The 27,536-nt window shown below is 43.4% G+C and overlaps 1 protein-coding gene across 6 annotated transcripts in view; it reads right to left on the bottom strand.

Moving 5' to 3' along the window:
* AFF3 (ALF transcription elongation factor 3) overlaps positions 1-27,536 on the bottom strand; it is a 493,384-nt gene that overhangs the window by 354,514 nt on the left and 111,334 nt on the right. For 5 of the 6 annotated variants that reach the window (XR_010378788.1, XR_010378787.1, XM_064481854.1 and 2 more), the window contains 3 exons: positions 18,985-19,105; positions 17,706-18,018; positions 17,191-17,576 (listed from right to left, as the gene is read on the bottom strand). Coding sequence is in view for 4 of the 6 variants with exons in the window: in XM_064481854.1 (XP_064337924.1) it covers positions 17,191-17,576; positions 17,706-18,018; positions 18,985-19,105 (820 nt within the window). In the remaining 2 variants the exon portion in view is untranslated. Of the gene's footprint in view, positions 1-17,190; positions 17,577-17,705; positions 18,019-18,984; positions 19,106-21,332; positions 21,408-27,536 lie in introns of all 6 variants that reach the window. The other variant, XM_064481855.1, reaches the window with a different exon arrangement.

Raw genomic sequence — 27,536 nt, 5'->3', positions numbered from 1 at the left:
ATATTTCATATACAAAATTAATTAATCAGCTTTATGCAACTTTTTTTGATATTTTAATCTTAGGGGGTTTTATTGTAATTTATTGTCATCTTAAAGTTTTATTGTCATATGAAAGGTTCTATTTTACATTATCCAGAGCAGAAATTACGTTTTCAGAACAGAAATACAGTGCTGAGCCTGACAAGGTTTTATGTAATATTTTTACTCTGGTCGTCGGTAGGTACATTGTATAAAGGAACCAAAATATGTTTGGAACAGAAGAGAGTCTAACTTAACACACCTGAAGGCCAGAGCAGCTAAGGGAACTGACCAAAGTCTTGCAGCTAGTTAGTCTTGTTGGCAACTGGCCCAAGAATGGAAAAGAAAGAATCAGGGACTGAGGTCTGGAAAGGAAATTGAGAAATCCATCTGTGACTCTTAATCAAAACCATATATTTTTTAATCCTATGAAATGAGCAGGTTGAGAATCAGTTTGAAATACGATGTTCGCTTTCATTTTACTTGATTCCAAGGCATACAAGAATGCAAATAAAATCACTCACTTGAATAAGATCACTCACAAATATTAGGAATGCATTTTTCTGCTTTTATGTGTTCTCTTTTTAGTTTTAATTGCTGGGATGGTAGAATGTTAACAATATTAACTATTTTTTTTTTCTTGATGAGGTCGAATTGTGTTTCATTGCAACAATCCAGACTTAGCCTGCCTTCTCGGGAGGATGATGAAGGAAAGCAATATCCTACATCAACAGAGGTCTTATCATCCCACACAGCTAATTAACAAACAGTTTGCAAGAACCTAACATGAGTGAGGCACAGTCCTTACTCATGTAGGAGACCCCAGGAAAAGGAAGAGGGAACAGCACAATCATAACTGAGCTCCAAGAAGATCTCAGTAGCCGCACTTAACGGCATATCATGATTTCAACTGACTGGTATGACGTTCTTAAGCATTTAAGCACAGAATACTTTAAAACCAGTGTGAGATGTAACAAGATTTACAATGCTTTTCAGAAAGAGGGGGGATAAAACCCTCAAGAGTTATGAAATATTGTTGCACAACAATGTGAGAGTACTTAACACCACTGAATGGTACACTTAAAAAGGGCTCAGATGGCAAGTTTTATGCTATGTGGTTTTTTTTTAAAGTCACAATTTAAGAAAGTTAAAAAGGAATTATGGAATTAAATTATCTTAAACAACATACATTTGTCCATGAAATGTCTGTTCTGTATCCTGCACGGAATGGGGAGCTTGTCAATATTTTGAGTAGGGGAAGAAAGAGGTGCCATCAGATCTTTAGGACGATTAATCAGATGAGGCCAAGTTCAGGATTTATTAACGAGAGGTTGACCCCATGAACGTTCCAAAGCTAGAAAAGCTAGTATGAAAGTGAAATGGTTAAATAGGAAGATAGTAGGAAGACTTACAAGAATATCAGAGACTTTTGAAAAGAGCAACCAACAAGTTATAGTAGAAATAAAGAAGACTCCAAGATGACTCCAGGACATTACGTTCCAGTACCGTAGGTGCACGGTACATGTTGTTACCGCCATGTTTAACTGAGTTTAAACCATTGAAATGAACATACTCAGAAAGCATTTGGTAAAAGGACACTATGCAGCTTGGATGTTGTTTAACCACCATAGCCCTAAAGACACCAGCCTGAGATACATGCCAGAAACTCAGATCAGGAATTCAGATGAACCCCAGCTCGCTGCAGCCTTCACATAACCAGGTGAGCCATCAGTTTTTCTCCCAGAGAGGTCACCCACCCCCTGCCTACCGCTACACACTCTTCACTTGAAGTTTACTTGGGGAGGGGAAGGGTTAACCGAGAAAGGAAATAATCATTTCACTTTCAATTTGAGGGAACTAAAGAAACTTCCGGAAGGTGTGGAGAAAAAGGGAACCCTCCTACACAGTTGGTGGGAATATAAATTGATGCAGCCACTATGGAGGACAGTATGGAGATTCCTTAAAAAAAACTGAAAATGACTCACCACAGGGTCCAGCAATCCCACTCCTGGGCATATATCCAGAGGGAGCTCTAACTTGGAAAGACACATGCACCCCAATGTTCACAGCAGCACTATACACAATAGCCAAGACCTGGAAGCAACCTAAATGTCCACTGACAGATCACTGGATAAAGAAGATGTGGTATATATATAAAATGGAATACTACTCAGCTATAAAAAAGAATGAAATAATGCCATTTGCAGCAACATGGATGGACCTAGAGATTATCATACTAAGGGAAATAAGTCAGATAGATAAAGACAAATATCATATGATATCACTTCTATGTGGAATCTAAAAAAATGGCACAAATGAACTTATTTACAAAACAGAAACAGACTCACAGACATAGAAAACAAATTTATGGTTACCAAAGGGGAGAAGGGGGAGGGAGGGATGAATTAGGAGTTTGGAATTTGCAGATACTACACTATCATACATAAAATTGATAAATAACAAGGTCCTACTGTATAGCATGGGGAACTATATTCAGTATCTTGTAATAACCTATAATGATAAAGAATACACATATATGCATAACTTAATCACTATGCTGCACACCAGAAACTTACACAACATTGTAAATCAACTACACTTAAATAAATACATAAATAAAATTCTGCTGTGCTCTAGGAAACAGAATAGAACTGAGAAAAATGAAATCCTTTGCAGACTTTACACCTTTAGGCAACCTGACAATTGTTGATCTTCCTTCCATTTTGGATTTTAGTTCTGCAGGCAACTCAGAAACTCCCTGGCTCTGATCTGAACAAAAGGTCATCTGGTATTTCCAGATCGATCTCTGTGGTGTTCCATTCACTAAAACAGCAGATTAAATTAATCTTTGCTGTTCAACATTGCCAAGGCCTGCCAGTCTCTCCTCTCCATCCCAACCCTTGGGGGAGGGGGGTGGAAAATCTGACTCAGATGTCATTGTATTTGAGTTGAAGAATCTTAACATGGTGTGTGATATTGAAAAAATAAAAAAGAAAACTCAAAGTTTTAAATTAGAACCTTCACAACCCTATCCCAAAATGTTTCAGCCTTTGCAGATTAAATGGAATTTTTCCACTTAAAAGAAGTATAGCCAGTTTCGAAGGGAAAAAAACAGTACCTGGAAAAGCAAAATGAATTTTTTTCCACTGGAATGTATATATTTAGACTACCTTCCCTATCTTTAGACTTTAAGTCTAAATAATTTATTTTTCATATAAAAAGCAGGCTTATTTTAACTTCTAATCTAAGGATATTGTGGTTTACTGAGTTATTTATTTATTTATTTATTTATTTACTTACTTACTTACTTACTTACTTACTTACTCATGTTAGCTACTTAATCTGTGAAATACAGCTCAGGAAAAAATGCAGTCATAAAACCTTTTGGTACAAAGATAAGCAGTTTATTTAATATCTAATTAAATGTGGTCACCAGAGAAATCACAGCTTATGAAACTTTATCAGAAAAAGATTAATTCATTTCTGGCTTAACCCAAATGTCATAAGAGAACTCATGAATTTAGATAGGAATCCACTTATTATTCAAAGAAACTTTCATATTGAGTAAGAAGAACCCGTATTACTGGCTGTATTTATACTTACTTCAATCAAATGTATATACTTTGTCGCTATCATTGATTTCAGGGGCAATTATCACATATAATAATATAATAGGGAACCTTTTCCTATTTGTCAAAAATTCCTATAATGTTCTAAAACACTTCATGAATTTATTGACCCACTCTTTCAGGAATTCAAAAAATTACATAGATGGTGTCATTTTAATTCAAAAACAACAATTCAACAAAAAACTACTGAATACCTATTATACGTTGAACTCAGGCACTGGGGAATTGAGAATGGGGAAGAGAATTCCTTCTTTTCAGGAGCTCATGGAAATCATGAGAGAGGAGCCTTTAAACCAGCAACCACTGACACAAGGTCATGACTACCAGACAGCAGAGTCTGCTTGTTCAACTCTAACATCTATTCATGTTTTCTCCTGTAAAGATAACAATTTTATCTGGACATGTAGTGACCCAGCACAGGGACTGGACACTCTTCTCATCCTTCTTTGAAGCCAAGAGAGACAGGTGACTAATTCTGGCCAATGGGCTATGAAAAAACATGGTTTGCACTCCTTCCAGGTTGAACCTTTGAAGGGCAGGCTATGCCCTCCCCTTTCCCTTCCCTCCTCCTGGGCTGGAAAGCAGGATGGACGACCTTGGACCATGTGGGTTAGCACAGGTGAGAAAGGAGCAGGACAAAAGGAGCCCGAGTCCAGGATGGGATGTCACAGAACAGAACCAGCACATCTCCCAGATTTAAAATGAAGGAAAAATAAACTCCGGTCTTGTTTGTAAGCCACTGTTTTGGACTCCATCACATGAAGCGGCACCGTGCTCTGATTAATGTATGATAGAGATGCTTCTTTCTCTGAGGATTTTGTTACTGGAAAGCGGCCATTAACAGAAGAACCAAAAATTAACAGTATGAGTGAGGCAGAGTTTGATGGATAACTTTTTCATGAAAAATAAAACCCTGAATTATAACAATAAATCTTATAATTAATAAAATAGAAATGACAATTCAAATTTTGTAAATTCTTAGAAAAGAATGACAAGTCATCATCGGGAGGCATAATTTTTTCCCCCAAAAGGATACGATCATGTGACAGAACTAGTGAAAAAAATTAGAGACAGTAGAAACAGAACAGACACCCTAGACTGAATCACTGACAGAGAGAGGCTTAGGGAAGTAAGAGGGAGAGCAAGTGAGAAAATACAGATCAGAGCAGTTAGAAAGGAGCGAATTGATCTGAAAGAGAGACCAATATGACTCAACATAAAGATAATTCAATTCAAAGGCAAATCAAAGCCAGCATACGCAAAAAATATGTGCAAACATTTAATAGAAAAAAATTCCCTGAAATAGGAGAATGAACTAATCTTGAAAGACTGAAAGAGAGCTCCGTGTTTCAGGAAATGCTTGACACTGAAACATTTCCACTAAGCTACAAAATTTTAAAGAAGTCATTCTTCAGGCATTTAAGCAGAAAGAGCAAACCATCTACAAGAAGTAACAGGATGGACATATTAGAAAAATATATATAAAAGCTTAAGAGAGGACCCATATTTGATGAATCAAAAGAAATACAGAGACACACAGAGAGAGAAAATGTTATCTATAAGAAGTACATCTTACATTTGTGATTTTTTTTTCTGGATGGTGAAATTTGAGTTGATTTTTAAATTTGATTTTTCTTCATAATTTATATTATTTAAATGGGCAGGTAACCCGTTAATAAAAACAATGAGTAATGAGACCGAAAAATATCAAGACTAAGATGGCAAGCAAATACACCAATATGTTGAACATGCTCAAATCTAGGTGGTGAATTTTAAACTTTCAAGGATTATTGTTATGTTTTATAAGAGGAACTTGCCTTGAAAAAAAGAATTTGGTAGGCAAGCTAGGAAAGGATGACACTCCAAGCTTATGCAAAGAAAGAAAAATATGAAAGAAAATGACACGCTCAGGAAACAGCACAGGTTCTCGTACGTAGGTGGAGACGCAGCCTGGGTCAGAGTACATGCTGTGCAAGAGCTTCATTCGAGTCTTTATTTCTGTCACTGATTCACCAAGCATCATTCAAACCAACTAAAGTAGGTTTGTCTCTATTTATCAGGTGCAGAAACTCAATGTCCAGACCTCGGGGACAAAATAATTCAGGACTAGAATCCTATTCTAGATGGGGGTGCAAAGATAGACAGGAAGGGAACCTTGATCTCAAGACGCTCACAAGATATTTGTGAGATCAGACAAACACAAAGAAAAGTAAATAATAATGTGTGGTAATACAGCGCACATTGACTTAGAAGAAAGGAAGCTCTTTGATGGTTGAAGCCGACTACAAAAGTGGTTGGACTTAACAGTAGGTCTTGAAGAAAGGAAGGAGCATTTTGACTTAAGATTTCCAGTTTCACAAGAAATTGTATCCTACCAAAAGCTAAATCACAATTTCATAAAGACAGAGTATTTATCTTTCTCTTACTGAAATTATAAAGAAAAGATATACTAATTAAATAGGTATACTGGAATCTATTCAAAAAAGTAAACAAAAAGTAAAGCCTTACCTTCTAGCAAAGTAAATTCCAGACAGATAACTTTTCATCTAGTTCTTTTATGGTTTCATATATTAGAGTTAACTCATTCCTATTTCCATAGAAATAGCCTTTTAAAAGATCATTACAAAGGAAGAGATCACAGGAGGAGAGAGGCACACAAAATTTAATTTCTCTACTTTAAACAAAGGTTAATCAAAAAGCTGGATAAACTGCTTACAACATATTCAGGAAAGTTCAATTTTAAAAAATTCTTTCTCAGTAACAAAATATACAAACACTTAAGGACACAAGTGAACTACTTATTATTTATAACTTAGATGACTGATTTCTTGAATATGTGTGAGCACATCTGACCGTCCTTTATGACTGGATTACCGACTTCTGTTGATTCTTATTTTGTGGTTGGCTTTACTCCTTTGATAATCATGTAAGTTTAAAAAGCTAAAGCTCTAACCTGTTCTTAGAAACAATGATCAATACATATATGTAAACTAAAAAAAAAAAAAGTGCAGTATATTGTATAAATGTATTTACATGCCATATAATATATATATGCAAACTGTAATAATTCAACTTAATAAAACTGAAAAAGAAAAAAAAGAAAATATACAAACAATTGAACAAAAAAACTGGGTAAAAAACAAGAACAAAAAAAATTCACAAAAGATTATATATGATCAGCTTTTGTTCATTTTGGAATTATAAATTAGATCTCTAAGAATTTTTTCTTGGAAAATACCATAACAACACAAGACTTAAATAGAAGGCCATTCTCTGCAGAATATTTACAATAGTGAAAAAAACTGAAAAGTTGAAATGCGCCCAACAAAAGAATTATGCAAATAAATTATGGTGCCTCCATAGGATAAAATCATTGAAGCCTCCAAACTAAGTAAAATGCAAAAACCAGGCACTGAACGCTGCTAAAGACTGTCCAATGATGTGGTAGAGTGGTTGTCGTATGCGAGAAAAATGAGTGCGATAATGACCTTACATAAGAGTTTCATCCCAATTCAATAAAGAAGATGCGAGTATAGGAAAAGACCAGAAGGATTATACCAAAATGTTAATTATGATTTATTTCCAGATTGTAGGACTACAGGTGATTGTTTCACCCTTTATGTTCTTCATGTTATCAAAATTTCTACAACAAAGACATACTGCTTTCAAAATCTTTGCTGAGCTTTGCAGTAAAACTTCTGGAAAGAGTTGTCTATGTGTAATGTCTCTAATTCCTCTGCTTGAGTCTCTCTTCAATCCAAATGAACTTTGGCCCCAAAGACTCTCCTCCAGGGAACTGGTGACTTCCATGTTACTAAATCCAACATCAGCAGAATTGACACTGGTGATAATTCCCTTCCCGTCTGGACACCCTCTTTCCTTGTGGCTTTCAGACACTACACTCTGTTTCTTTTTTTGACTACTGGTCCCTTCTTCTCTGTCTCCTCTGCGAGCTCCTTCTTCCCATTAACCTCTTGATGTAGGGCTGTGCCAGGGCTCAGCCCTCTTCCTTAGCCACACTCACTCCCCAAGAGACCCCATCCAGCCTCAAGGTGTGACATACCATGTGCATGTAGGGAAACTCCCAAATCTCCATCACCCGCCCAGATACAGACTTTCTTCTCTACCAAACTCCAGACTTGCGGCTCCAATTTGTGTGCCTACTTACTACCTCCACTTGGATGTCTAACAGACACCTCAAACTCAATAATCCCTGAAGAACTCCTGCTCTTCCCCCCAAACCCTGCTTCACATCTTGCATCTCCCATCTCAGCTGACAGCAGCTTCCTTTGAGTTGCTCAGGTCAAAATCTGAAGTTGCTCTCCATCCGGCATCCAAATGGTCAGAAAACCTTACGAGGTCTCACTCAAGAGAGACCCAGAATTCAACCTCCTCATCATTTTTGCATCCACCTGGTCCTAACCACTATCATCTCTCCCCTAGATCAGGACAGTCACGTGCCAACTTACCTCCTGCTCCCACCCTTGCCTGGTTACAGTTCATCCTTAACGCGACAGTCAGACTGATCCTCTTAACAGCTAAGTCAGATCACAACACTTATGCTCAAACCCCACCAATGGCTCCCCATCCTCATTCACGTAAAGCCAAAGTCCTTTCTGTGGCCAAAAGGGCTTAGACAGTGGGATTCCCCTCCTGTTCCCTTCCCCCTTGTTCACGCCGTTCCAGCATCCGCTGTGCCGCTCTTCCAGGGCGGGGAGCCTGTCCCCACCTGGGTCTTTGCTCAAGATACCCACTCTACCCTGCCTGCCTCTTTCTCCAGATGTCCTCCTGGCTAACTCCATCACTTTCTTCTTGCTCAGATCTCACTTCCTCAGTGAGGATTACCCTAACAACCCTTTCTAATGCTGCAACCCAACCCCTCCCCTGCAGACCCAGCCCCCTTTACACTGCTCTCCTTTTTCCTTTTTCCCCAATACTGATCACAACTTACAAAAGGTTAAACAGGAGTGATTTTGCTAGGCTATGATGAAGCAAGGAAGGTTACTCTGAAAATGCATGCTTACAGGTACTTTCATGTATATCGGAAAAGGGAGGCAGGACCCTGAGTGAGGGACATGGTGAGGATGGAAACTACAGAAATTAATAGTTAAAAAAAAAAAAGACCTGAAATAGATAGCCATCTGAAATCCCAGTGGGCACGACTGAAAGTAAGAAGCGTGATTTACAGAGAGTGGATCTGTCGGTGGACACAGGAGGAGTGAGAGAATCCAAGGATGGGAACCGGCCCAGCAGGCTGGAGGCTCCCTGTTAGCTGTGGGGTCTGAGCACAGACAGGAGGAGCCCCCACGGGGCTGTCGCAGAGGGGAGTCAGACAGCCCACGGGGGTTTAGAGGAGACCTTCCATCACTGATGCTCTCTGGGAGGTTTTCAAGACATCCAAGAATTAAAGGGGAGGGGTGAGGCTGATACACATCTGAATGTGTACACTTGTTTATTTTCCACTGTACATCCTCTGTCACACACATAAGTGGTGGTGGGGGGGTCAACCATTTACTGTGTGTTAAAGGCAGACCACGGGCTGTGTGCACCCAAACGCTATGCAACCAGCAGTATCTCTGCAGAGTGTGTCTGCAAGACACCAATCACACAGAGCTCCAGAGAACTAGGTGGGCTATGTTTTATAAATTATGAGACGGTGCATTACCCCGAGGAATTGGACAAGGAATTGTGACAGAAACAGGATTAATAAAGCAGAGGAAACGACGTGCAGAGGAAAAGGGCGGTAGGGCATTCCAGGAATCGGCGCCCACTGCAACCCAGGGGGCCTCTGACAACCCAAAGTGTTCCAGGCTCTTTCGAGTCCATGAAAACTTGATTCATGGGGCGGAAAGTCTGGAAATGCGGGCTCTTCCCTACGGTCCCCCATCCCCCTCCTCACCCAGCTGGGTCCCACATCTTTGTGCCACAGCTCACGACACATGGCCAGAAAACAGAAGCATCCCAGACACAGCACACCCGCTACGCTGCCCCTAGCCAGGACTCTGCTCGTGAGGACCCAGTGGGAACAGGGAGATGGAGGCTGAGCTCACAGCATCCCCAGAGGAGGCACGGCCGGCTTCAGCTTCTGTTTCCCAGGTCAGCATACAGCCCTGTGGGTGATCCCCCGTGGGCCGTGTTTACATACATCAGTAAGTTCAGTGCCCATTTCTCTCCATAACAGCAGCTTTCACTTACACATTGGAAGCATCTGACTCCCCTCTTCCCATGGAAGGTTCGGCAGACATCACTGGGGCCCCAGAGAGAGGAAGTCGGCTGTTGGAAGGGAGCGACTTCCTTCGCCCACGTCCTTAAACTAATGAACTAATTCCACAAACATCTACTGAGCACAAACTAGGTGCCAGGCACAGTGAAGGAGGCTTCAGGAAACAAAGCAGGAAAACAAAACTCCTTGCCCTTTGGGAACTCATGTTCTAGTGAAATTCATCTACCTCATCTCTGCTTCCGGATTCTGAGTTCCTGAACCACGTAGGCTGAAGGAACCAGGGCTGCCGTAAATAATTACAGTCATAATTATGAGTTATTATTAGTGTGGATTTTGGGAGTGCTTACCACGTAACCACTGCTCTAAGCAGCGTCCAAGTATGAACTTATCAAATAGTCATAAAAATGCTATCTGTGGATGATATGTGCGCTGAACCATGATCCTCACAATTTTCAGTGTTTGGATAGAAACAGGGTCTTTGCAAAGGTGATCAAGTTAAAACGAGGTCACTAGGGTGGGCTCTAATCCCATACAACGGATGACCTTAGAGAAAGGGGGAATTTGGACAGACACAGGGCAGAGTGAACACACAGGGAGAAGACCCCATCTACAAGCCAAGGAGAGGGGCCTGGAGCTTCCTCGGGTCCTCAGAGGAAACCAACATGGCCGACACCATGGTCTCGGGCCTCTAGCCTCCAGAACTGTGAGACAATTCATTTCTGTTTTCTAAGCCAACCAAGCTGTGAAAGTGTCTATTGGTCCTGAAGTCCGACTTTGGGTCAAAATGGAAAACTGCCAAGTCCGGGGGTGGACGGCAGGCCACTGGTCCCGGGTGCAGCCCGGAGTGGAGGGTTACCCAGCAGAGGGACCCTCCACTCTCACGGAACACAGAGGTACCGACGACGCGCTTCCTCGCGTGGGTAAGTGATTCCCCCGCGCAGCCCGATTCAACATGCTATTTAATACCTTGTGGCTTCAAAGAGCTATTTCAGTGAGTCATTCCAAATACTTGCTACCTGAACGTTTCAATATTTTTTCTCAGTCCCGGTCTTGCTGATTGTGTATTTCATTTAACTGGAAATAAAGCTCAAGCATGACACATTCCAATGCAGATAATAATAGCTCAGAAAAGCCAAATATACCGAATCAGGGGGAAATTCGATCCCAGACTTGGCAGAGGAATCTCAGGAGGAGGCTAGGCATTTTAATAAGAGAGTCGTGTCACTCAGGCTCTGCTGTATTAATCCAGGATAATCTCAGTCTTCAAGATTTCACTTACGTTTAACAAATAAACACAAAAGAACTTGCAGAATTTCATTCTTCTTTCTCCTCTCCCCTCTCTTGCTGCTTCTCTCTCCAGCTCACATGCACATACACATAAAAAAACACTTGCACGAACATCCTCACCTTTATATCTTGTTTGCTTTTGTTGTTTCAGAGGCATTTCAAATAAGAATCACATAGCCAATGTTTTCCGAACACTGACTATGATATCACTGTGCTAAGCACACTGCAGACTTTATCCCACCTACTCCTCCCTCGGGTAACTCGGCCAAGCAGATACGATCATTCTCCCCACTTCACAAGGAGAGAAATAGAGGCAGAGTGAAACCACTGGCTCGCGGCCGAGGGGCTAACAAGTGGCAAGACCAGGGTCTGAGCCTAGTCCTTGCAGGTGTCCAGAGTCAGGGCAGCCCCCCGTGCCCGCACCTGCCCTGTGTATCTGGACACGTGCACGTCGTTTCTGACCAAGAAAGGATGAAGCACGAAAGAAGAGGCTTTTCCCACTGGGCTGTGCAGCGACCCATTTTCCAGGGTCGGGGAGATGCCAGACCACACATCACCTTTCAAGTGACTTCAGACTCACGGGCCTTGGGCTCTTCATTAGCCCCAGGCCTGAAGTCAACACTCACAAGGTTACAGCTGAAGAGAAAACAGCCCAGCATCTGCCCAGATGCTTTCCGGGACAGCAAGCTTTATGAGAGCGGAGACAGTGCACAGGGAAAAGAACGTGGGGCGTGCCAGCTGCCTCTGTCCAGGTCCTGCTCTCAGCGCCTCCATCGCTGGGAGTGGTTTCCCACCTCACGGCTGGAAGGCTCGACTTTATAATGTGCATCTGAAGGAGCCAGAGAGGAAAAGGGACAGAAAGGGACAGTGGCACCTTCTCACAAGAGGACACATGTTAATATGCTTTCTTCAAATTTTTCAATTGAAAAACTACAAGAACAGAAGCTATTTTTAAGGGATTGAGTGCCTTCATTTTTAGGGCCCCACTGGCTGGACATAAAAGTTCCAGAAAATATGGGAACATTTCCACCTGCCAGCCTTCATTATGACCTTCTGGAGGCCCCATCTATATGACAGAAAACAAGTGCTTTCATCCTGAATCTGAGATCAAAGTCGTGGGGCTTCACTCCCCCAGGTCCACGTCACACCAGTTCTCCGTGTCCTCGCTGAGATGGCGAAGAATGTGTTATACGGAGAGGAAGAAGCCCAGAGCGTGACCATCTGTGCTGTTACTGAGTCACACTGTCCCGCAGGACGTGGCCTCTGTGTGCAACGGGTGAAGGAGGGTGGAGGTCATGGGGCTGGGGGATCCAGGCACCCCAGGACGGCCACACACCCTCATTCCATCAGCGAGCAATCAGAGAGCACCTCTGAGCTGAAAACATTAAAGATCTCAAAGGTAATTAAGAAATGCAGACCAGCATGAATATGTAACGTACACACTGCTTGGCAGGTGCCTTTATTGTCCGACAGGCTGGTGCTGACTTTAATTTGGAAGAAATCCGTTTTCATACCAAGGTAACCAAGAGTGACAGGATACAGCAAGCCTACATCATTTATCTTCTGTGAACTTTAGAAAAAAAAAGAGAAATCAGTTCATTGCTTTTCTAGGAAGCTATTTTACGAAATCACGTTGCTTTATCTTTATTTTTGCTCTTATTCGTGGTATAAATGGTGATTTAAAAACGCCCATCATGATAGTGCTATGATGAATCAATATGTCTTCAACTATTTAATTACTTCTAAGACATAAAAATCTGAGCAGCCAAAAGTGGTCACTGTGTTCTTGCTGATGAATTATCAACCAGTACTAAGACTCCTGACACGCAGCCGATTAACTGATACCCAAATTCAGATGCCTCTTCCCTCGTCATAAATGACAGGCAGCTGACACTGTTTTCATTCTTTCCCTGGTTCTGCAGACGCATTCTTTCCCCAGCTGTCCAAGCCCTCTGTGGGGGCGGTTTACGTCACTGCATTTATGAAATTAATAGCAAACAGGAAAGAAAAGGTGTATGTGTCAGGGTGCCACTGCTGACGCCGCCATGTGCTAAACAGACTGACTTCACAGCCTGAGACCCGTGTTTTGTCTCCACTGCACTGCATATCTGGTGTTTTCAGAGAATTGCCCCATTTTTGCCTGGCCTACAGCACCTCGCCTGTAATATGTATTTTTTAATACTACCAATTTTGAGACTAATATAAAGCACTCTTTCTGATCTGAAAATGATCATTTTGGATGATTTCTTATCTTCTTTCAACTAACAATTTATTATTACTTCATGAGCCAAAGACAGGCACACTGTGAACCAACAGCATACTAGCCTCGGGGTCTCTGGAGCAGAGATTCCTCCGAGGCCCCAAGAAGGGACTTTGCAAGGTGTTTACGTATGTTTTTGTGAAAATTTCAAGCATAAAATACTTCTCTTTTTTTTTTCCTAAAGAGGACCCTCCCCCCAAAGATGGTCTAAATTTTAGGTCCCACAATGTGTATCTGCCCCTCTCAGTTAATGGTGAACTACATGCTACACATTAGGGTAAAAATATTAATTGTGTCTGTGTATGTGTGCACACGTGTGCATATGTTTGAAACAAACAAACAAAAATTCACTTCAACTCCAAATAAGATTCAGTGTGCCCCACCCTAGAACGTTCTAGAATGCCCACTTCAGCCATTCCTGAAGTCTCCTGTCTCCTACCTAATAGTAGTCACCCTTCCTAGTGGCAGCCCAGGGAAGGCTCACTTAATGAGGGGTGGCGTCGAGAATGAAAGACTCAGCTGTAACAACAAAAATATGTTTTTCATTAAACACAAAACTGAGCTGGGAAAAGCCAGCCAAGAGGCAGGTGTATCAGTTAAGGAATTCCCTGGAGGTCTCTAACTTCCACATCAAATTGCACTGAATTTCTCTACACTAATTGCCTATTATTGAAGACTAAAGAATTATCACAAATAATTCGCCACAGCGGCAGATTGAGTGCAGATGTGTGGGAAAGAAGGAACAATTTCTCAAGTGTGAACTCAGACAAAAGAGATTCACAAATTCTCAGTTTTTGAAAGTAACACGGCATCTTCTTCTCAGATCAGGATTCTGAAGGTGAGGGAATTTTCCCGGGGCTAGAAGCTCCATTTTAAATTTAGTTCGGACTGTAAGTGAGAGAAACTGCCAATTAAGAGCTAAGTGCTGGAGTCTGTCCAACTCGTGCAAGTTTCCTGGAGGCAGAGATCACGTCTCAGATCTTTTCTCGGTTTCTCACACCATGTTATACGTAGCCATTGATTTGACTGTTTTCACGAGGGAGGGCCCTGCAAGTGCCACACGGCTGTATTGTCACCTCCCTTGTCTTTCTGTTATTTTCACCTAACACTTCCTTTTAGCCCCCAATTCTTCACACTGTCTACGTCTAGCTCTGCAGCTAACGTCTTGAAAGGACAAGTCAAGAAGCACAAGTTCCCTTCAGATCATTTCCTCTGTAAATTTTCCTTAAAAAGCACATTTCCGATCTCAGTGGAAATCAGTATCAGTGCTACAGAAAAGGTATTTTCATACAGGTGGTATATGTGCAAAAAAAAAATATATATATATATATATACATATAGGCATTAATATTGTGTAAATGATTTGCCACACTGTCTTATTTCCTCCAAAAAAGAAAAGCAGGTATTCTCCCCAAAGTAGAATCTGATTACATGAGAAGACTCTTCAGTTTCCACTATGATTTGTGGTTTTATAGACATGGCCTGTAAATATTGAATGGTGTATCTGCACAAGGGATTTCTTAATCTCTTGGGGGTATTGTGGGAAAAAAACACACATGCACACAAACAACAACAATAACAAAATCCCTTGGATTCTGAAGGATAGGAATGCAACCTTCAAATGCGCAGGTACCACCCTCCTGCCAACTGGGAAGGAGCGATGTTATTACGATATAGGCGGATTAAACACACAGGTGTTACAAGATTCAAATTACCATACGGCCACAATGTGCAAGCTTTTTGCTAAAATAAGGACTTCATAACCTTCCCCACCAAAAAAAAACCCAAAAAACGAAAAACAAAATCACGCCAATTATAACTTTGTTTTACAAACAACTCTTCTTCTCACCTCTTTTCCATCAATGCACAATTGGCCTCTCGGAAGTGTACAGTATAGAATGTCTGGAGGGGCGCAGGCCACTCCACGTGGGGGAACTGAAAGACATTCTGTGTAAAAGCTCTCATGTCTCTCCTCAGGACACTCCGCCTCGGGCATTTCCCTCTCTGTGGTTACCAAGCACTAGCACAGTATGTTCCCTATCTGCGGTCCTGGGAGGGCATCCTGTAAGTGTCCACGGGATCAAGGACATCCCCCAAAGCCTAATGAGTCCTGGAGAGTTGTCCTCATAAGGCGGTGCTGGTTGTCGAAAACTGGCTTTCAACCAGAGTTTTATCAATGCGCTGGGTTCCAAAGTAAATAAATTGTTACCTCATAAACGGGAAGTTTCTTTGGTACATAAAAATCATTTTAACAAGGACTCCCTGGGGATTAAAATGACAAAGGGATTCCTGGCGGTTCCAGTCACCTCTGTTCAAGGACAAGCCATGCTTTCTCGGCCAGTCTTCTGTCTGTTATCACCATTTGATGGTGACAACAAAAATCAAAGAGCTGGATGAATGCAGCTTTGCCCCGGGGCACCTGTGTGTTTCCTACAAACTTTTAAAGACATAAAAGCTCACAGAACTTCCATTTTGCGTCTATGAATTCCTAATGAACACTTTCTGGGCTCCATCATAAATGAATAATCAAAAGAAGTTACTGGTATACATGTCACTTAATTTCCTCATTAGAACCTGTGCAAACAGCTCAGAGGAGTGTGTCTCCTGTGAGGGTAACACACTGATCTCCCAACTGGTGCTTTCGGAGGTGAGGGCTCAGAAATGGGTAAGCTCAGCCTTGTCAGACACGCCACAGGAAATGTCAAGCCATCCATTTCATTTGGTCATTAGATCAAATAGAGATACAAATAATTTTCTGGCCACCGTGTTATTCCTTCTTTAAAAAAGCATACGTCAAAAAGAAAAATGAAACTGAACAGTTCCCGAGTACACGTTCTAGAAGTCACGCCGTATTTTAGCGGGCACACCGAATCACAGCAAAGCAAAAAAAGACGTGCAGGCAGGTGTCCTCCTCGTGCGCGTATGACAGCTGTCATCAATTTGGAATACAGCATGCGATGTGCCTTTCTGAAAAGAAAACCTCCTTCTCCATCCAGATTTACTGTTCAAGAAACTCGTCATGGTCTCTCTGCTACCTTTGTGACTGTGATTTACTTGTTTTGAAGCTGAATATTCCATACACCCAATCTACATATTTTGTAGTGCAATGAATTTCATAATAAACTCAAAATGCAAACCAGAAGATTCTGAACTATAAGATTTCACTCTCTTCCTACGACCTAAGATCATGTTAACAGGACAACGAGAATTCTTAGTTGATTCACATCAACAAACCCAGATTCTAACATTACAACAGGGATGGGACACCTGATTCATTTGAATAATCACCATATTCAACACCGAATCATTTAACAATTACTTTAAAAATCACTATGAGGTCTACCTTGTGATGTTTATCCTGGAACATTTCTAAACTGACAAAAATGTTGGATTTCTGAACTCATTTACATAAATATTAACCTCTTTACATATGCAAAGCTTTGAAGTACTTTTATTCTAGTATATAGTATCTCCATCAAAGCTGGTTTATTCACCAAAAAAAACGCCCCCAAATCCTTGAACTATATTGAAGGAGGCATTCCTTTCTGAACTAACACAGACACACCACAACCACATTTATCGGTTCTTAAAAAATTCTGATTATAATCGATTTGTGATTTTAAGAAATCAAACTTTATGAGTCCATTCTCCTGTGTCAATTGCAACAAACCCGACCACGTGAAACCAGTCACACAGTGAACTAAACAAACAAGGGAATTGAATTTCCAACTGGAACTACTCAGACGCATGTAAGTGGTGTTGAGAAGACTCACCTCTCCCTGTTTGGGGATGCTGAACTTGGCAAGCTTGGCCTTGGCTCTGGCAGACTCTGGCTTGGCAGCTGGGGCTCCCCGGTGTGATGGGCAGTGCACGCTGGTTTCTGTGGATGATTTAAGCTTCGGAGACTCATCGGGAGCCTGGTCCTGGCCGTCCATTGGCCGCACGTAGGCGGTGGGTTTCTGCTGGACCAGGCTAGGTTTCGAAGCCAGGGATGGAGGAAAGTTCTGAACACAGTGTCCGCCGCTGCCGTGCTTGGCTGCCATAGCTGGGGGCCTTTCCTGGGTCTGAAGACCCACCTCAACATTGCACACCTGCTTGGTCCGTGGCTGCTGTCTGCCGACACCATCTCCGAGCAAGGTCCTGAGAGAGCCCTGTGTTGCTGAGTTGGGAGAAGAGGAGGAGGAGGAAGGTGAGGAGGAGGGGTCGGACGCATAGGGGCCAGGGTTTTGACTAGGGTTCTCTGGGTGAGGGGATCTGTTCAAATCAAGCCACCCGGGGTCATGCTTACTTGCTCTCTGCTGGCCGTCGGACGGCTGGTGGCCAGCCTTCTGCCAGCCCACGGTGGCCCGCTTGCTCTGCTGCCCGGGGACAGCTGCCGGCGAGGAGGACGCCGTGCTACAGACGGATGCGGGCTGGGGCTGGGCCCTTGAATCTGCAACGAAATGCTCGTCAATCTTGTTCACGGGAGCCGGAGGGACCCCAGGCTTGGGAACACCCACGAGGTGAGTCTGATTGGATCTATCCGTTAAAAAGTCTTTCATCTCATCATAATTGCCCAACGTGTTCTGGATCCGGTTGGAGAGCTCATCCCCCTTGTTAGTCTGGAGAGAGAAAAACATGACACCCACAACCTTGTTAGAGACAACAGACACCCTGGAAATCACGAATGAGGGCCGCTGGGGCTCGCGGAGCCAGGGCTGCCGCATTCAGGACGAGAGGTGAGAGGTGACATCAAAGCCGTCGGCGTCTCTGAAGACGCCCGTCAACACTCCGGATCTTACCAGGACCGGAGAGTGCGTAAATAAGCGATCTGTCTTTGCATTGTGCTGCAGCTAAGGAAATCAGAAAATTCACTATTGCATCTTCACAAAATGGTCTGGATTAAGTCTTTCCAGGATTGGGTTTTCTTTTTCTTTTCATCATCCCATTGCAAGCTTCCTTTGAAAATTCAGATTTGGCTCAAATTGTTTTGCCTCCAATTTCTAAACAGAATTATTCTTGTCAGAAACCCAGAGGGACAGACAAAAGGAATCAGAGTGGAGCATGGGGCTCAATCCACAGGAAGCCACCGGCTGGAACCATCCACAATTCCAAGCAGCCCAAGACATGAGTGAAATCTGGGAAGATACTAGGTTATTCTTCCAGCCTTTGGTATAAGTGAGAAACAATCCAACAGTTTCTTTTTTATCAGTCCTATCAAGTACCCTGCTCCTAGCGTGACCCATTTGTGACAGGTAGGTAACCCAAACTCTTTTCAGTGTTTTGTCTCCTAATGGCTTAGAAAACGTAACAAAGGGCACTGACTTTGAAAATCAAGGCAGAGATCAAGTCAATTATCAATAAAAATTACAGCACGCCAACCTCAATATTAAACAGGAGTTGTGTTTTACTGAGGGGCTAGCCAGGAAAGACATGGAGGGAGACACCAAGATTTGTAGGGGAGGCGCCCATCCTTAGGGGCTGAGCTGTCTGAAATCTGGTTGGCCAACTCTGGTTGTCAAGAACGCTGTCCCGCTGGGTTAGAGGTAGGAACGAGGGGTGGGGACGAACAAATGGAGGCCATCTACCTTGTAGGGTTCACTGAAGAGGGAGTAACTCGAATTAAACGTGCCATCATCCTGTTGAGTTTCCTGATTTCTTCTTTCTCGTTCTTTCCTCCGTAACACGTTTCTATCTGGTTCATAGACGCTGCGTCAAGGAGACAGAGAAGAGAAAAACCACACACAAAAAATTAAAGGGAACACCCAATATAACGTCCGCCTGAGTGCAGAAGTCTGGTTCACGGACAGATGGTGATGGTAACAGAAACACGGATCAGATTCAAGCCAGTCTCATCAAGCAGCACAGCTCAGTGTCTGACGATTACATTCTTCGGTGGAGGGAGGGGGAAGGACAAGTTCCAACCAGAGCTGGACCTCTCTGCCTGATAGGTGAAAGCAGAAACATCTAAGCAGCTTTGACAGGAGAAGACTGAAAGTCATCTGAACGCAGACGGTAATTACAGGGATGTGTAAATAGAAATTATGAGTGTATTTCCTCTTATGACACAGCCCCAGAGTGTTATATAGGAAAGCGCCCACTCTTTTTTTTTTTTTTTTTGCATGGCCGTGTTTCTGTAGTAATTCTTTCATTAACCAGCTCCCTAAAGAGCTGTTAAAACTCCATGCTGCAGTGGTTTTCACAGTTACGAGCTTTCTTCTGATCTCAGTTAATCAGTCAAGTCGTCAAACTCCTACTGAATCAATTCTTCCTTCTGATATATTTGACACTCTCCCCCTCCCTAACTATGAAAAATGGGTGAGGAGGAAGGGGTGCAGGCAACGAAGGGAGAGAACGGAAATTGAATTACGGTATGTCATCAAGGTACGCAGCCTTTTTGTGGGAGAAAATTAATATCTACTCTTCTAAAATATAAAGTGACCAGAAACCAGATAACCAGGAGGACCAAGGGGAAAACAGTGTCCCTTCTTCCTTATGGGGAGAAAATAAAGGGGCCAATTCAATGCATAACAAGGAAGTGATTCGTTTACTGATGGAAGGAAACAGACATTTTTTTTCACTCACTAGACAGAGAAATCTGGCCCCAGTGTGGACAACAGAGCTAACAGTACACATGTCCCTTGAAATGAGCACTGTGCTCACTTCCTGGCAGAAGCATTTAGTTTAAGTGACCTTGTCATCATTTTGCTTAAAGCTCTGCTCGGTCTAGCAGACAGATGCTGGCGCTGGGAGTCAGGACACCCATAGACTGACTGTGGTCCTGCCGTAACCAGGGACGTGTGTGCGACAGCAAAGCCACACCACCTCTCTGCACCCCATTGTCGTCCTGGTGTTGTCACGAGGTTTAGACATGAAGGTAAAAGCCTGAAAAAGGCCTTTGGAGTAGCCTCAGGTGCCACAAATCCAAGGTACTGCTATTAATGTTGTTAATCATGAAAGCATCTGAGGGTTTCAAGAAACTTGCCAAAATAGTGAGGCTTGGGAGCTAAATTTCTATCTCAAGTAAAAGAGCATATTTGTGCCATGTAGCTGGGGAGAACACAAATTAACTGATCATCAAATAAATACTGCTTATCTTCCTAGCTCTGCCTGCGTGGCCAGAATATACTTTAAAAGGGATGGTGCTAAACATGCTTCCAGCAAGACCTAAGGCATTTCACTTAAATTTCAGATTAGGGAAGGTTAAAATACCCAGATCATGTAGCTTATTAGCATTTTAATTCATCCTGAGTCCATTACTCAAGGTTATTAGATTTGGGAGTCCAACCAATGACCTTCATGTATAAGGAGGCTGCAGCCCCAGCCTTCCCAGTGGAGAGGCTCACGCTCCAGTCCCAACATCACTGAGAACTCTCTGGGGTGGCCATGGTGACAGCGACTGGCAGAAGGGAGGCACGAGATGGAAATGACGCTCTCATGCACAGAATCAGGCTTCAGGTTCAAAGGAGAGGGTGCAGTTGTCCTGACCCACTTGCCGACATCTGCCATGTGAAACCCCAGCTTTCATGAAAATTTCATGGATTTCAAACATATACCATTCAAAGGACACACAACTCATGCTGTGGATGGGCGTGAAGTAGGCTTTAGCCAAGGGAAGAACTGCAGGTTTACTACAGCCTGGCTAATTTTTGGACCAAAACTAGCATTTACAAGCGGAAAAATCAGCTTGCATGGCATGCAGCATAAGCCTTCTCCTCTCTGGTATGTGGGGCACCTGCTCAGGGAAACACCGACTGTGTGGAACCCCGCGCAGAGAGACCCACAGACATGCTCGCTGTGCTCAGCCAGGTCAAGCCCACCAAACACACAAGACCGGTGTGATGCACGAAGCGGCCTCAGGTAACATGGAGCAGGCAGGTGGTCCCTCAGGATGATTCCCCGGCTTCTGAGAAGACCCCCACACCCAACAGAATACCTCCTGCATCTGCTGGCTGACGACTGAAACTCCACAACTAGAGAGTCACTCCTCTGGCTTAAGATGTCTTCACCCCTGTAAGAAACGGAGACACCACAAGAAGGGAAGACACTTGAAACCTGCTCAGCCCTGGGTACCGTGGTGTGCAGGAGTTTGTTGGCTTTTATCCCAAAGGCCGGGGGAAAAAGGACACAAGGATATCAGGGTCCACAGGGGGTCCAGACAGGACATGTGATGAAGAGGGGAGGGACCACGTAGAGCGTAGCAATGGAGACATATTTATAAACCCTACCTACTTTGCAATGTGCCTTCGATGTTTAAGACAAAGGCATTAGGATACAAGCCAAAATCCACTAGGGAGGTCTCAGACTTGGCATTTCCAGGGAGTAAAGATCACATCCAAACACAGAGGAGATGGAGATAAAGGGGAAGTGCTCCTCCTTAACTAAACCTGCCTCATTTCCCATCCCCTTTAAGCTTGAAGGTCATCAAAAGCCCTTCAAGATGCAGACCACTGCTAGCTAACGCTCTCTAATGGGGTTCTGCCTGCACACCCAGCCTGTGGCGTCCAGTACGAAGAGGACCCAACACCCTCAGGACCACCTACACATAAGCCCCTAAGAAAGAAATGCACGGGCCACCTTCCACGGGACTGCCAGGATGCTGGTGCCACGCAGCGTCCTCCACACCATCCGATGAAACCAGAACGATCGAAAATGGCAACCATCCCCCTTCTCCCAAGGAGGGCAAAGAAACCCAAACAAGAGGCAATACTTCTTGGATGTCTTCCCTTGGGTTTCTCTTCTCCTTCCTTGGCAGGCAGCTCTGTAGCTTCCCCTGAGCATTCAGCCCTCCTAATAGGAGCCCACCCACTCCTTGCCCTTAACTAAAACCACAACCATGTGTCCCGTCAGGACGAGGAAGCTGAAATGTCACCTGCTTAAAGCAAATGTCTTTGTAAGAGAAAGTCTGGACTCGCCACCCCTCATCTCTTCCTCAGTGTCTGAACTTTTATCCCTTCTACCAACACTAAAAGTTTTGACCCATAAAGATGGTACCTTCTTGACAGGGCGTCCACATGCCACCAATTACAAGCGAGATCTGTGCAGGTCCTCGCAATCCAGGAGAGCGCCTTTCCCTGGATGGTTCACCACTGAAACACCACCCTCTTCCCTCCTCTGCCACTCCAGCAACACGAGTGCCATGCCATCTGCTTTACCAGCAAAGGAGCCTTTCCCTGACATGCTGAGGGTCAGGTCAGCTTCCCCAAGGGTGGCTGTACAGAATTCTGATTCCGGGCATGCGGATACGTATGTTAAACTCAGTAAGAGCCTCGTGTTAGGAGTTATGTTTCCTTGTTACTAGCAGGTGGTAAAATTGCTATCCTCTGTACCGTTGTTTCTTACTTCCGTGGAAATTACAAGAATCACACTCCTCAAATGTATGTCACCAAATGTATTTATCAATTTTGCATGAAAGTAGAGGCAGTCAGCCACTACGATACTATTCATTATTTATTGCAGATGCAGAGCATTCCCAGAAAATAAAGCTTTTTAATCGACTCCTTCTAAAAGATGTATTTATTTAAGAAAAACAGCCAATGAAAAAATGCAGTAAAAATATATCCCATCATTTCCCATTTAGTTGTTTTCAATCTACAGCAAGTATTCTGTAGGGCTCAGGCCAAAGCCAATCATGCTGGTTATGGGGGAATGGACTCTCAATGTGATATTATCATCATTTCCAAAATTAACATATTCTTTGATCATACGGTAATAGTATGGAATTAAATAATAGGAGTACCTTTAAGCCTAATGGCTTCTCCCTTCCACTGAGCTCAAAATATTTCACATATATGTCCCTTCCTTCTCCCCACAACGTCCCTTGGAGAAAGACAAGCTGCTATTCCTAAGTTAACCTTTTTAAAGATCAAGGAACTTAGGATAAGAGTTTGGTCATCAAAACAATGTCATAAATAAAGAAGGCATCACGTGAAAGGAACAGCCACGTCCAAGGTGCTGTCTTCACGTGTGTCCAGAGAAGAGGAGAGACCTACGCGCCAAGAAGTGGCCACGTTTCCCAAACCCTGCTGTCCACAAGCCCGGTGTAAATAAGGAGTGAACGTGAGCCTCAGCAAGGCGACACAGGGTACGTGAAACAAGGGGAAACGCCTTCTCATCCAGACAGAGTCCAAGGAAGAATTCTGGAATAAAGGCTGGGCTGTTATCCTTCTGCCACTGCCAAAACAACAACAGATAAAAATCCACCTCTTCCCACAGCACACATACAAAAAGGATATCCATGTAGCACAGAATAGTGGAACTGAGGACAAACGAGTGAATAAAGAAATCACAGATTCTAATGCATGCCCACTAACTATTTACAGTGACATGTCCATCAACAGACAACTGGATATAGAAGAGGTGGTATATACACAATGGAATATTACTCAGCTATTAAAAAAGAAGGAAATAATGCCATTCGCAGCAACACAGATGGACCTAGAGATGATCATACTAAGTGAAGTAAGTCAGACGGAGAAAGACAAATACCATATGATATCACTCATGTGTGAAATCTAAAATACAATACAAATGAACTTATTTACAAAACAGAAGCAGACTCACAGATGTAGAAAATAAACTTACAGTTACCAAGTGGGAAATGGGATTGGGGAGGGATAAATTATGAGTTTGAGATTAGCAGACATGAACTACTATATATAAAATAGATAAACAACAATTTCCTACCGTATAGCACAGGGAACTGTATTAATAGTTCCTGTAATAAACCATAATGGAAAAGAATATGAAAAAGAATAGATATGTGTATGTATAATAGAATCACGTTACTGTACACCAGAAACTAACACAACATTGTAAATTAACTAGACTGCAACAAAATAAAAAATTTTTTTAAATAAAGTAAGCCAGCTGGGGTTGACAGTATCACCATTTTTACCAGATCCTATGCATTTATCAGCCAGCTCCCTTCTCTGCTCAGGCCGCCCTCCTGAGGGGGAGGTACAGGAGCCAGTGCGGTGCTCCCTGCAGCTGAGCCCCAGGGATGACCCAGCAGACCCAGATGGTAGGAGAGACTGCTTGCCCACTTCCTGCACTGATCCACACCTGAACACTCACTTCAAACAAATGGCATCTCCCACGAAGAAGGCTTTCAGACAAGGGCACATTCAGTTAATTGCACCCTTTGACGAGAATCATCAAAGCATTTTATTCTTAAAAAAAAAGAAAAAAAAAAACCCAAAACATTATTCTACCTGCTCGTGTACCCTCCAGGGTTAAGGTCTAGGAAATAAGTGAATTCAAGAAGAGAATGAGCAACCTCTCACCTATCTTTTGGATAAAGTTACAATATTCTCCATGTTTTAAAAATATTGTCCTCTTCAAGCAGCAGAAAAGCAATTCACTGTAGTCCAAAAGCATTTCTGACGGCCTCCTGAATGCCGCCATGGTCGATACTCGGGAGATCATTGGGGCTGCAACCAGCCCAACCTGCTGCTGCGAAGCTGACAGTCCGGGGGATGAGGGGGAGTGGGGAAGGGGGGGCAGCTTCCAAGCAGAGAACATTGGCAACCCGGGGTTGGGGCCCTGCAGAAGGGAGCCCCAGGAGCCAGGATCGCTTCCTGCAAGAGGTCTCCTTTGAGCCAGGTCTTGAGAAAGCTGTGGGTGGAGGAGGGGGAGGGAAGAGGAAGGACTTAGATGTCCAAGATGCAGGGATCACTACTAAGTGGCCTTTGAGAGTATTCGGAGGAGGAGACTTTTGCTGTCACCATACCATCTTACTTCGTTAACCAGTTGGAATTCCGCACTTAAAGTTTTATTTCTTTGGTTTGCCCCACTGCTAAACTACCTCATTCTAACTAAGTTTTTCTCACCCCTTCTTGAAAGCAGGCTTGGTTTGGAGGGAATAAATAAAGGATGGATGCAGGGAGAATAAAAAGGCACCCAGACACACTCTCCCTTCCTTGACAGTTTGATCAGGGCTGACCTAGAACAGCTGGACCCTGGAGGAGACGCTCTCAGGCCTGGGATGTTTACAGTCCTGGGACGCCACGTGCTAACCTGCCCGCGGGGCGTGGGCTGGCGGCCACAGGGCCAACAGGAGGAAGAACAGGCACCACGTGGAGAGGGGACGAATGCAGAAGCATCCTGCTCTTCGGAACAGCAACACCAGCAACTGTGAGTAATTAAGGAAACGTAATCAAGCGCTCCAAAATTATAACAAAAGCTTTAAATCTAATGAGTCAAACTCATTAACATCTCTTGTTATTTTTAAAGCAAAGACTAAAAGATCAGTAATCCTTCCTTAAATCAAAGAAAAGCAAGGCTGTTGAAGTGTCCTTGCAAGTTCCGTCCTCAGTCTACAGTCAGAGCTGGTGGACTAAAAGGCAGAGAGGCGGTCAGGGAGTGAGCCGGTGATACAGGCAACTCAGGCAGAGAGACAGGGCTGGAGACGGAGACTGGGAAGGAAGCCAGGATCCTCCCAGCTGGAGTCCTTTAAGGCCCTGAGCTGTTGCAGTCATGGTGATGCTGATGATGCAGTGGTGATGGGTGATGATGATGGTGATGATGGTGGTGGCGGTGCTGGTGATGGTGGTGGTGAGTACGGTAGTAGTTGAAGACCTGATGCACTGGCCAACAGTGCATACCACAAACCCTTAAATCCTACAGAACATCACCATGACCATTCTCACTTACACTAGACTTTTGCTTTGAGTCATGTAATTCAGTCCCCATGCCCTTTCACTCTCTTTCCCCCTCAAGCATTATGCCCCTGGTTCACCATGAGCTTTCTTAAATGAGACACTCCCCATGGCTATTTCTACCATGGACATCTTTCTTCAAAAGGTCAGTCCACCCTTATTTGTTTGTCTCTGACCACAAAGGCTGTCTCAATCTTCATTCCATCCTGAAACTCTTCCAAAGCATTTACACATCTCTGCCTTAGGGCTGCCGACCTGTTCTACAGGAACAGGAGCAGAACTGGGGGTGGTTTGTACCATAGTCACTTCTCTTGTGTCACAGCTTTCATGAAACTAGGAAACTGAAGGGAGTCACAAAGTAACAACCACCCCCAGAAAAATGCAGTTCGTAAATATTTGAAAGAAAAATAGCCTTTTTGGAATGATTTTACACTATCTGCTCAGATTCATCAGGCCCATAATAAACTCTGCTAACACCGACTACTTTATTACTATACGCAGCCACCATATGAAGGACTGCAGGTGCATCACTTCATTTGATAGTCTTTGAAACCCCAAGAGATACTGTCCCCGTCCACCGAAGAAGAAGCGAGAGGCTCTGAGGTTAACTCACTCGTCCACGCCCACAGCCAGTGAGCGACAATGCTTGGGTCTGAAGCCAGGCAGTCTGGCACCAGAGACTGGATTCCTAGACTCTGCTTGCCTGGCTCTCTGGGGAACTTGCTCACTGACAGGCTTTGACAAATGGTACCCTCATCCTTTGTTAGGAAATGCCAGGCAGAAGGGTGTTAATTTTCAGATCATGATAATTTTGGTTCATTCTTCTAAGATCTGCTAAGCCTCCTTGCTTGATACACATGAACCTTTAAGGACTCTTCCAAGCCTATAAAATATAACAGGGATAAGCAATTCAAATAAGTCAGCACTAACAATTAACTAATACTCCAGCTCGTGAATCCTGTGCGGTGAGCTCCCGGAGAATTATGGAATACCGCAGTGAGTGCATCTCATAGCGCGACCAGCAGAGCCGAGTCGCTTCTGCAGTATGGGACTGGACACTTACCAGTTCTTCACTGACAATTTACTGAACCTCAGCTCCATTTCTCACTCAGTGGAAATGATGACTGCTCCCAATCTCTCTTGTAAATATGCTCCAGTGAATTTCGAGAGAGATGACAGATAAATGACAGCTCTGCATTTCCAAGGGTTAACCGCTTCTCCTGCGGGACCCTATGTCTTGGTGCCGGGAGAACAAGTGTCAGGTTCTAATGGAATTGTTCTGTGATAAACCACCAGGCCGGGTGACAAGCAGCTTTCAAAGAGGCTCTCCATATAGTATAAACAACAGAAGTTAATTTGAGTTTCTTAACAGGACCTTTTTGCTTTCCAATATAAAAGTGCCTTGGGAGGAAGCAATTACTCTGATTTACCATCTTCTCCTTGGTAGAATATAAAGACACAGCAGAGCCTCACAAAAGCAG

This window comes from Camelus dromedarius, chromosome 33 (genome assembly GCF_036321535.1).
Source record: "Camelus dromedarius isolate mCamDro1 chromosome 33, mCamDro1.pat, whole genome shotgun sequence".
Lineage (NCBI taxonomy): Eukaryota > Metazoa > Chordata > Mammalia > Artiodactyla > Camelidae > Camelus > Camelus dromedarius.
The sequence above is the reverse complement of the archived record's forward strand: the minus strand, read 5'-3'. Positions and strand labels throughout refer to the sequence as shown.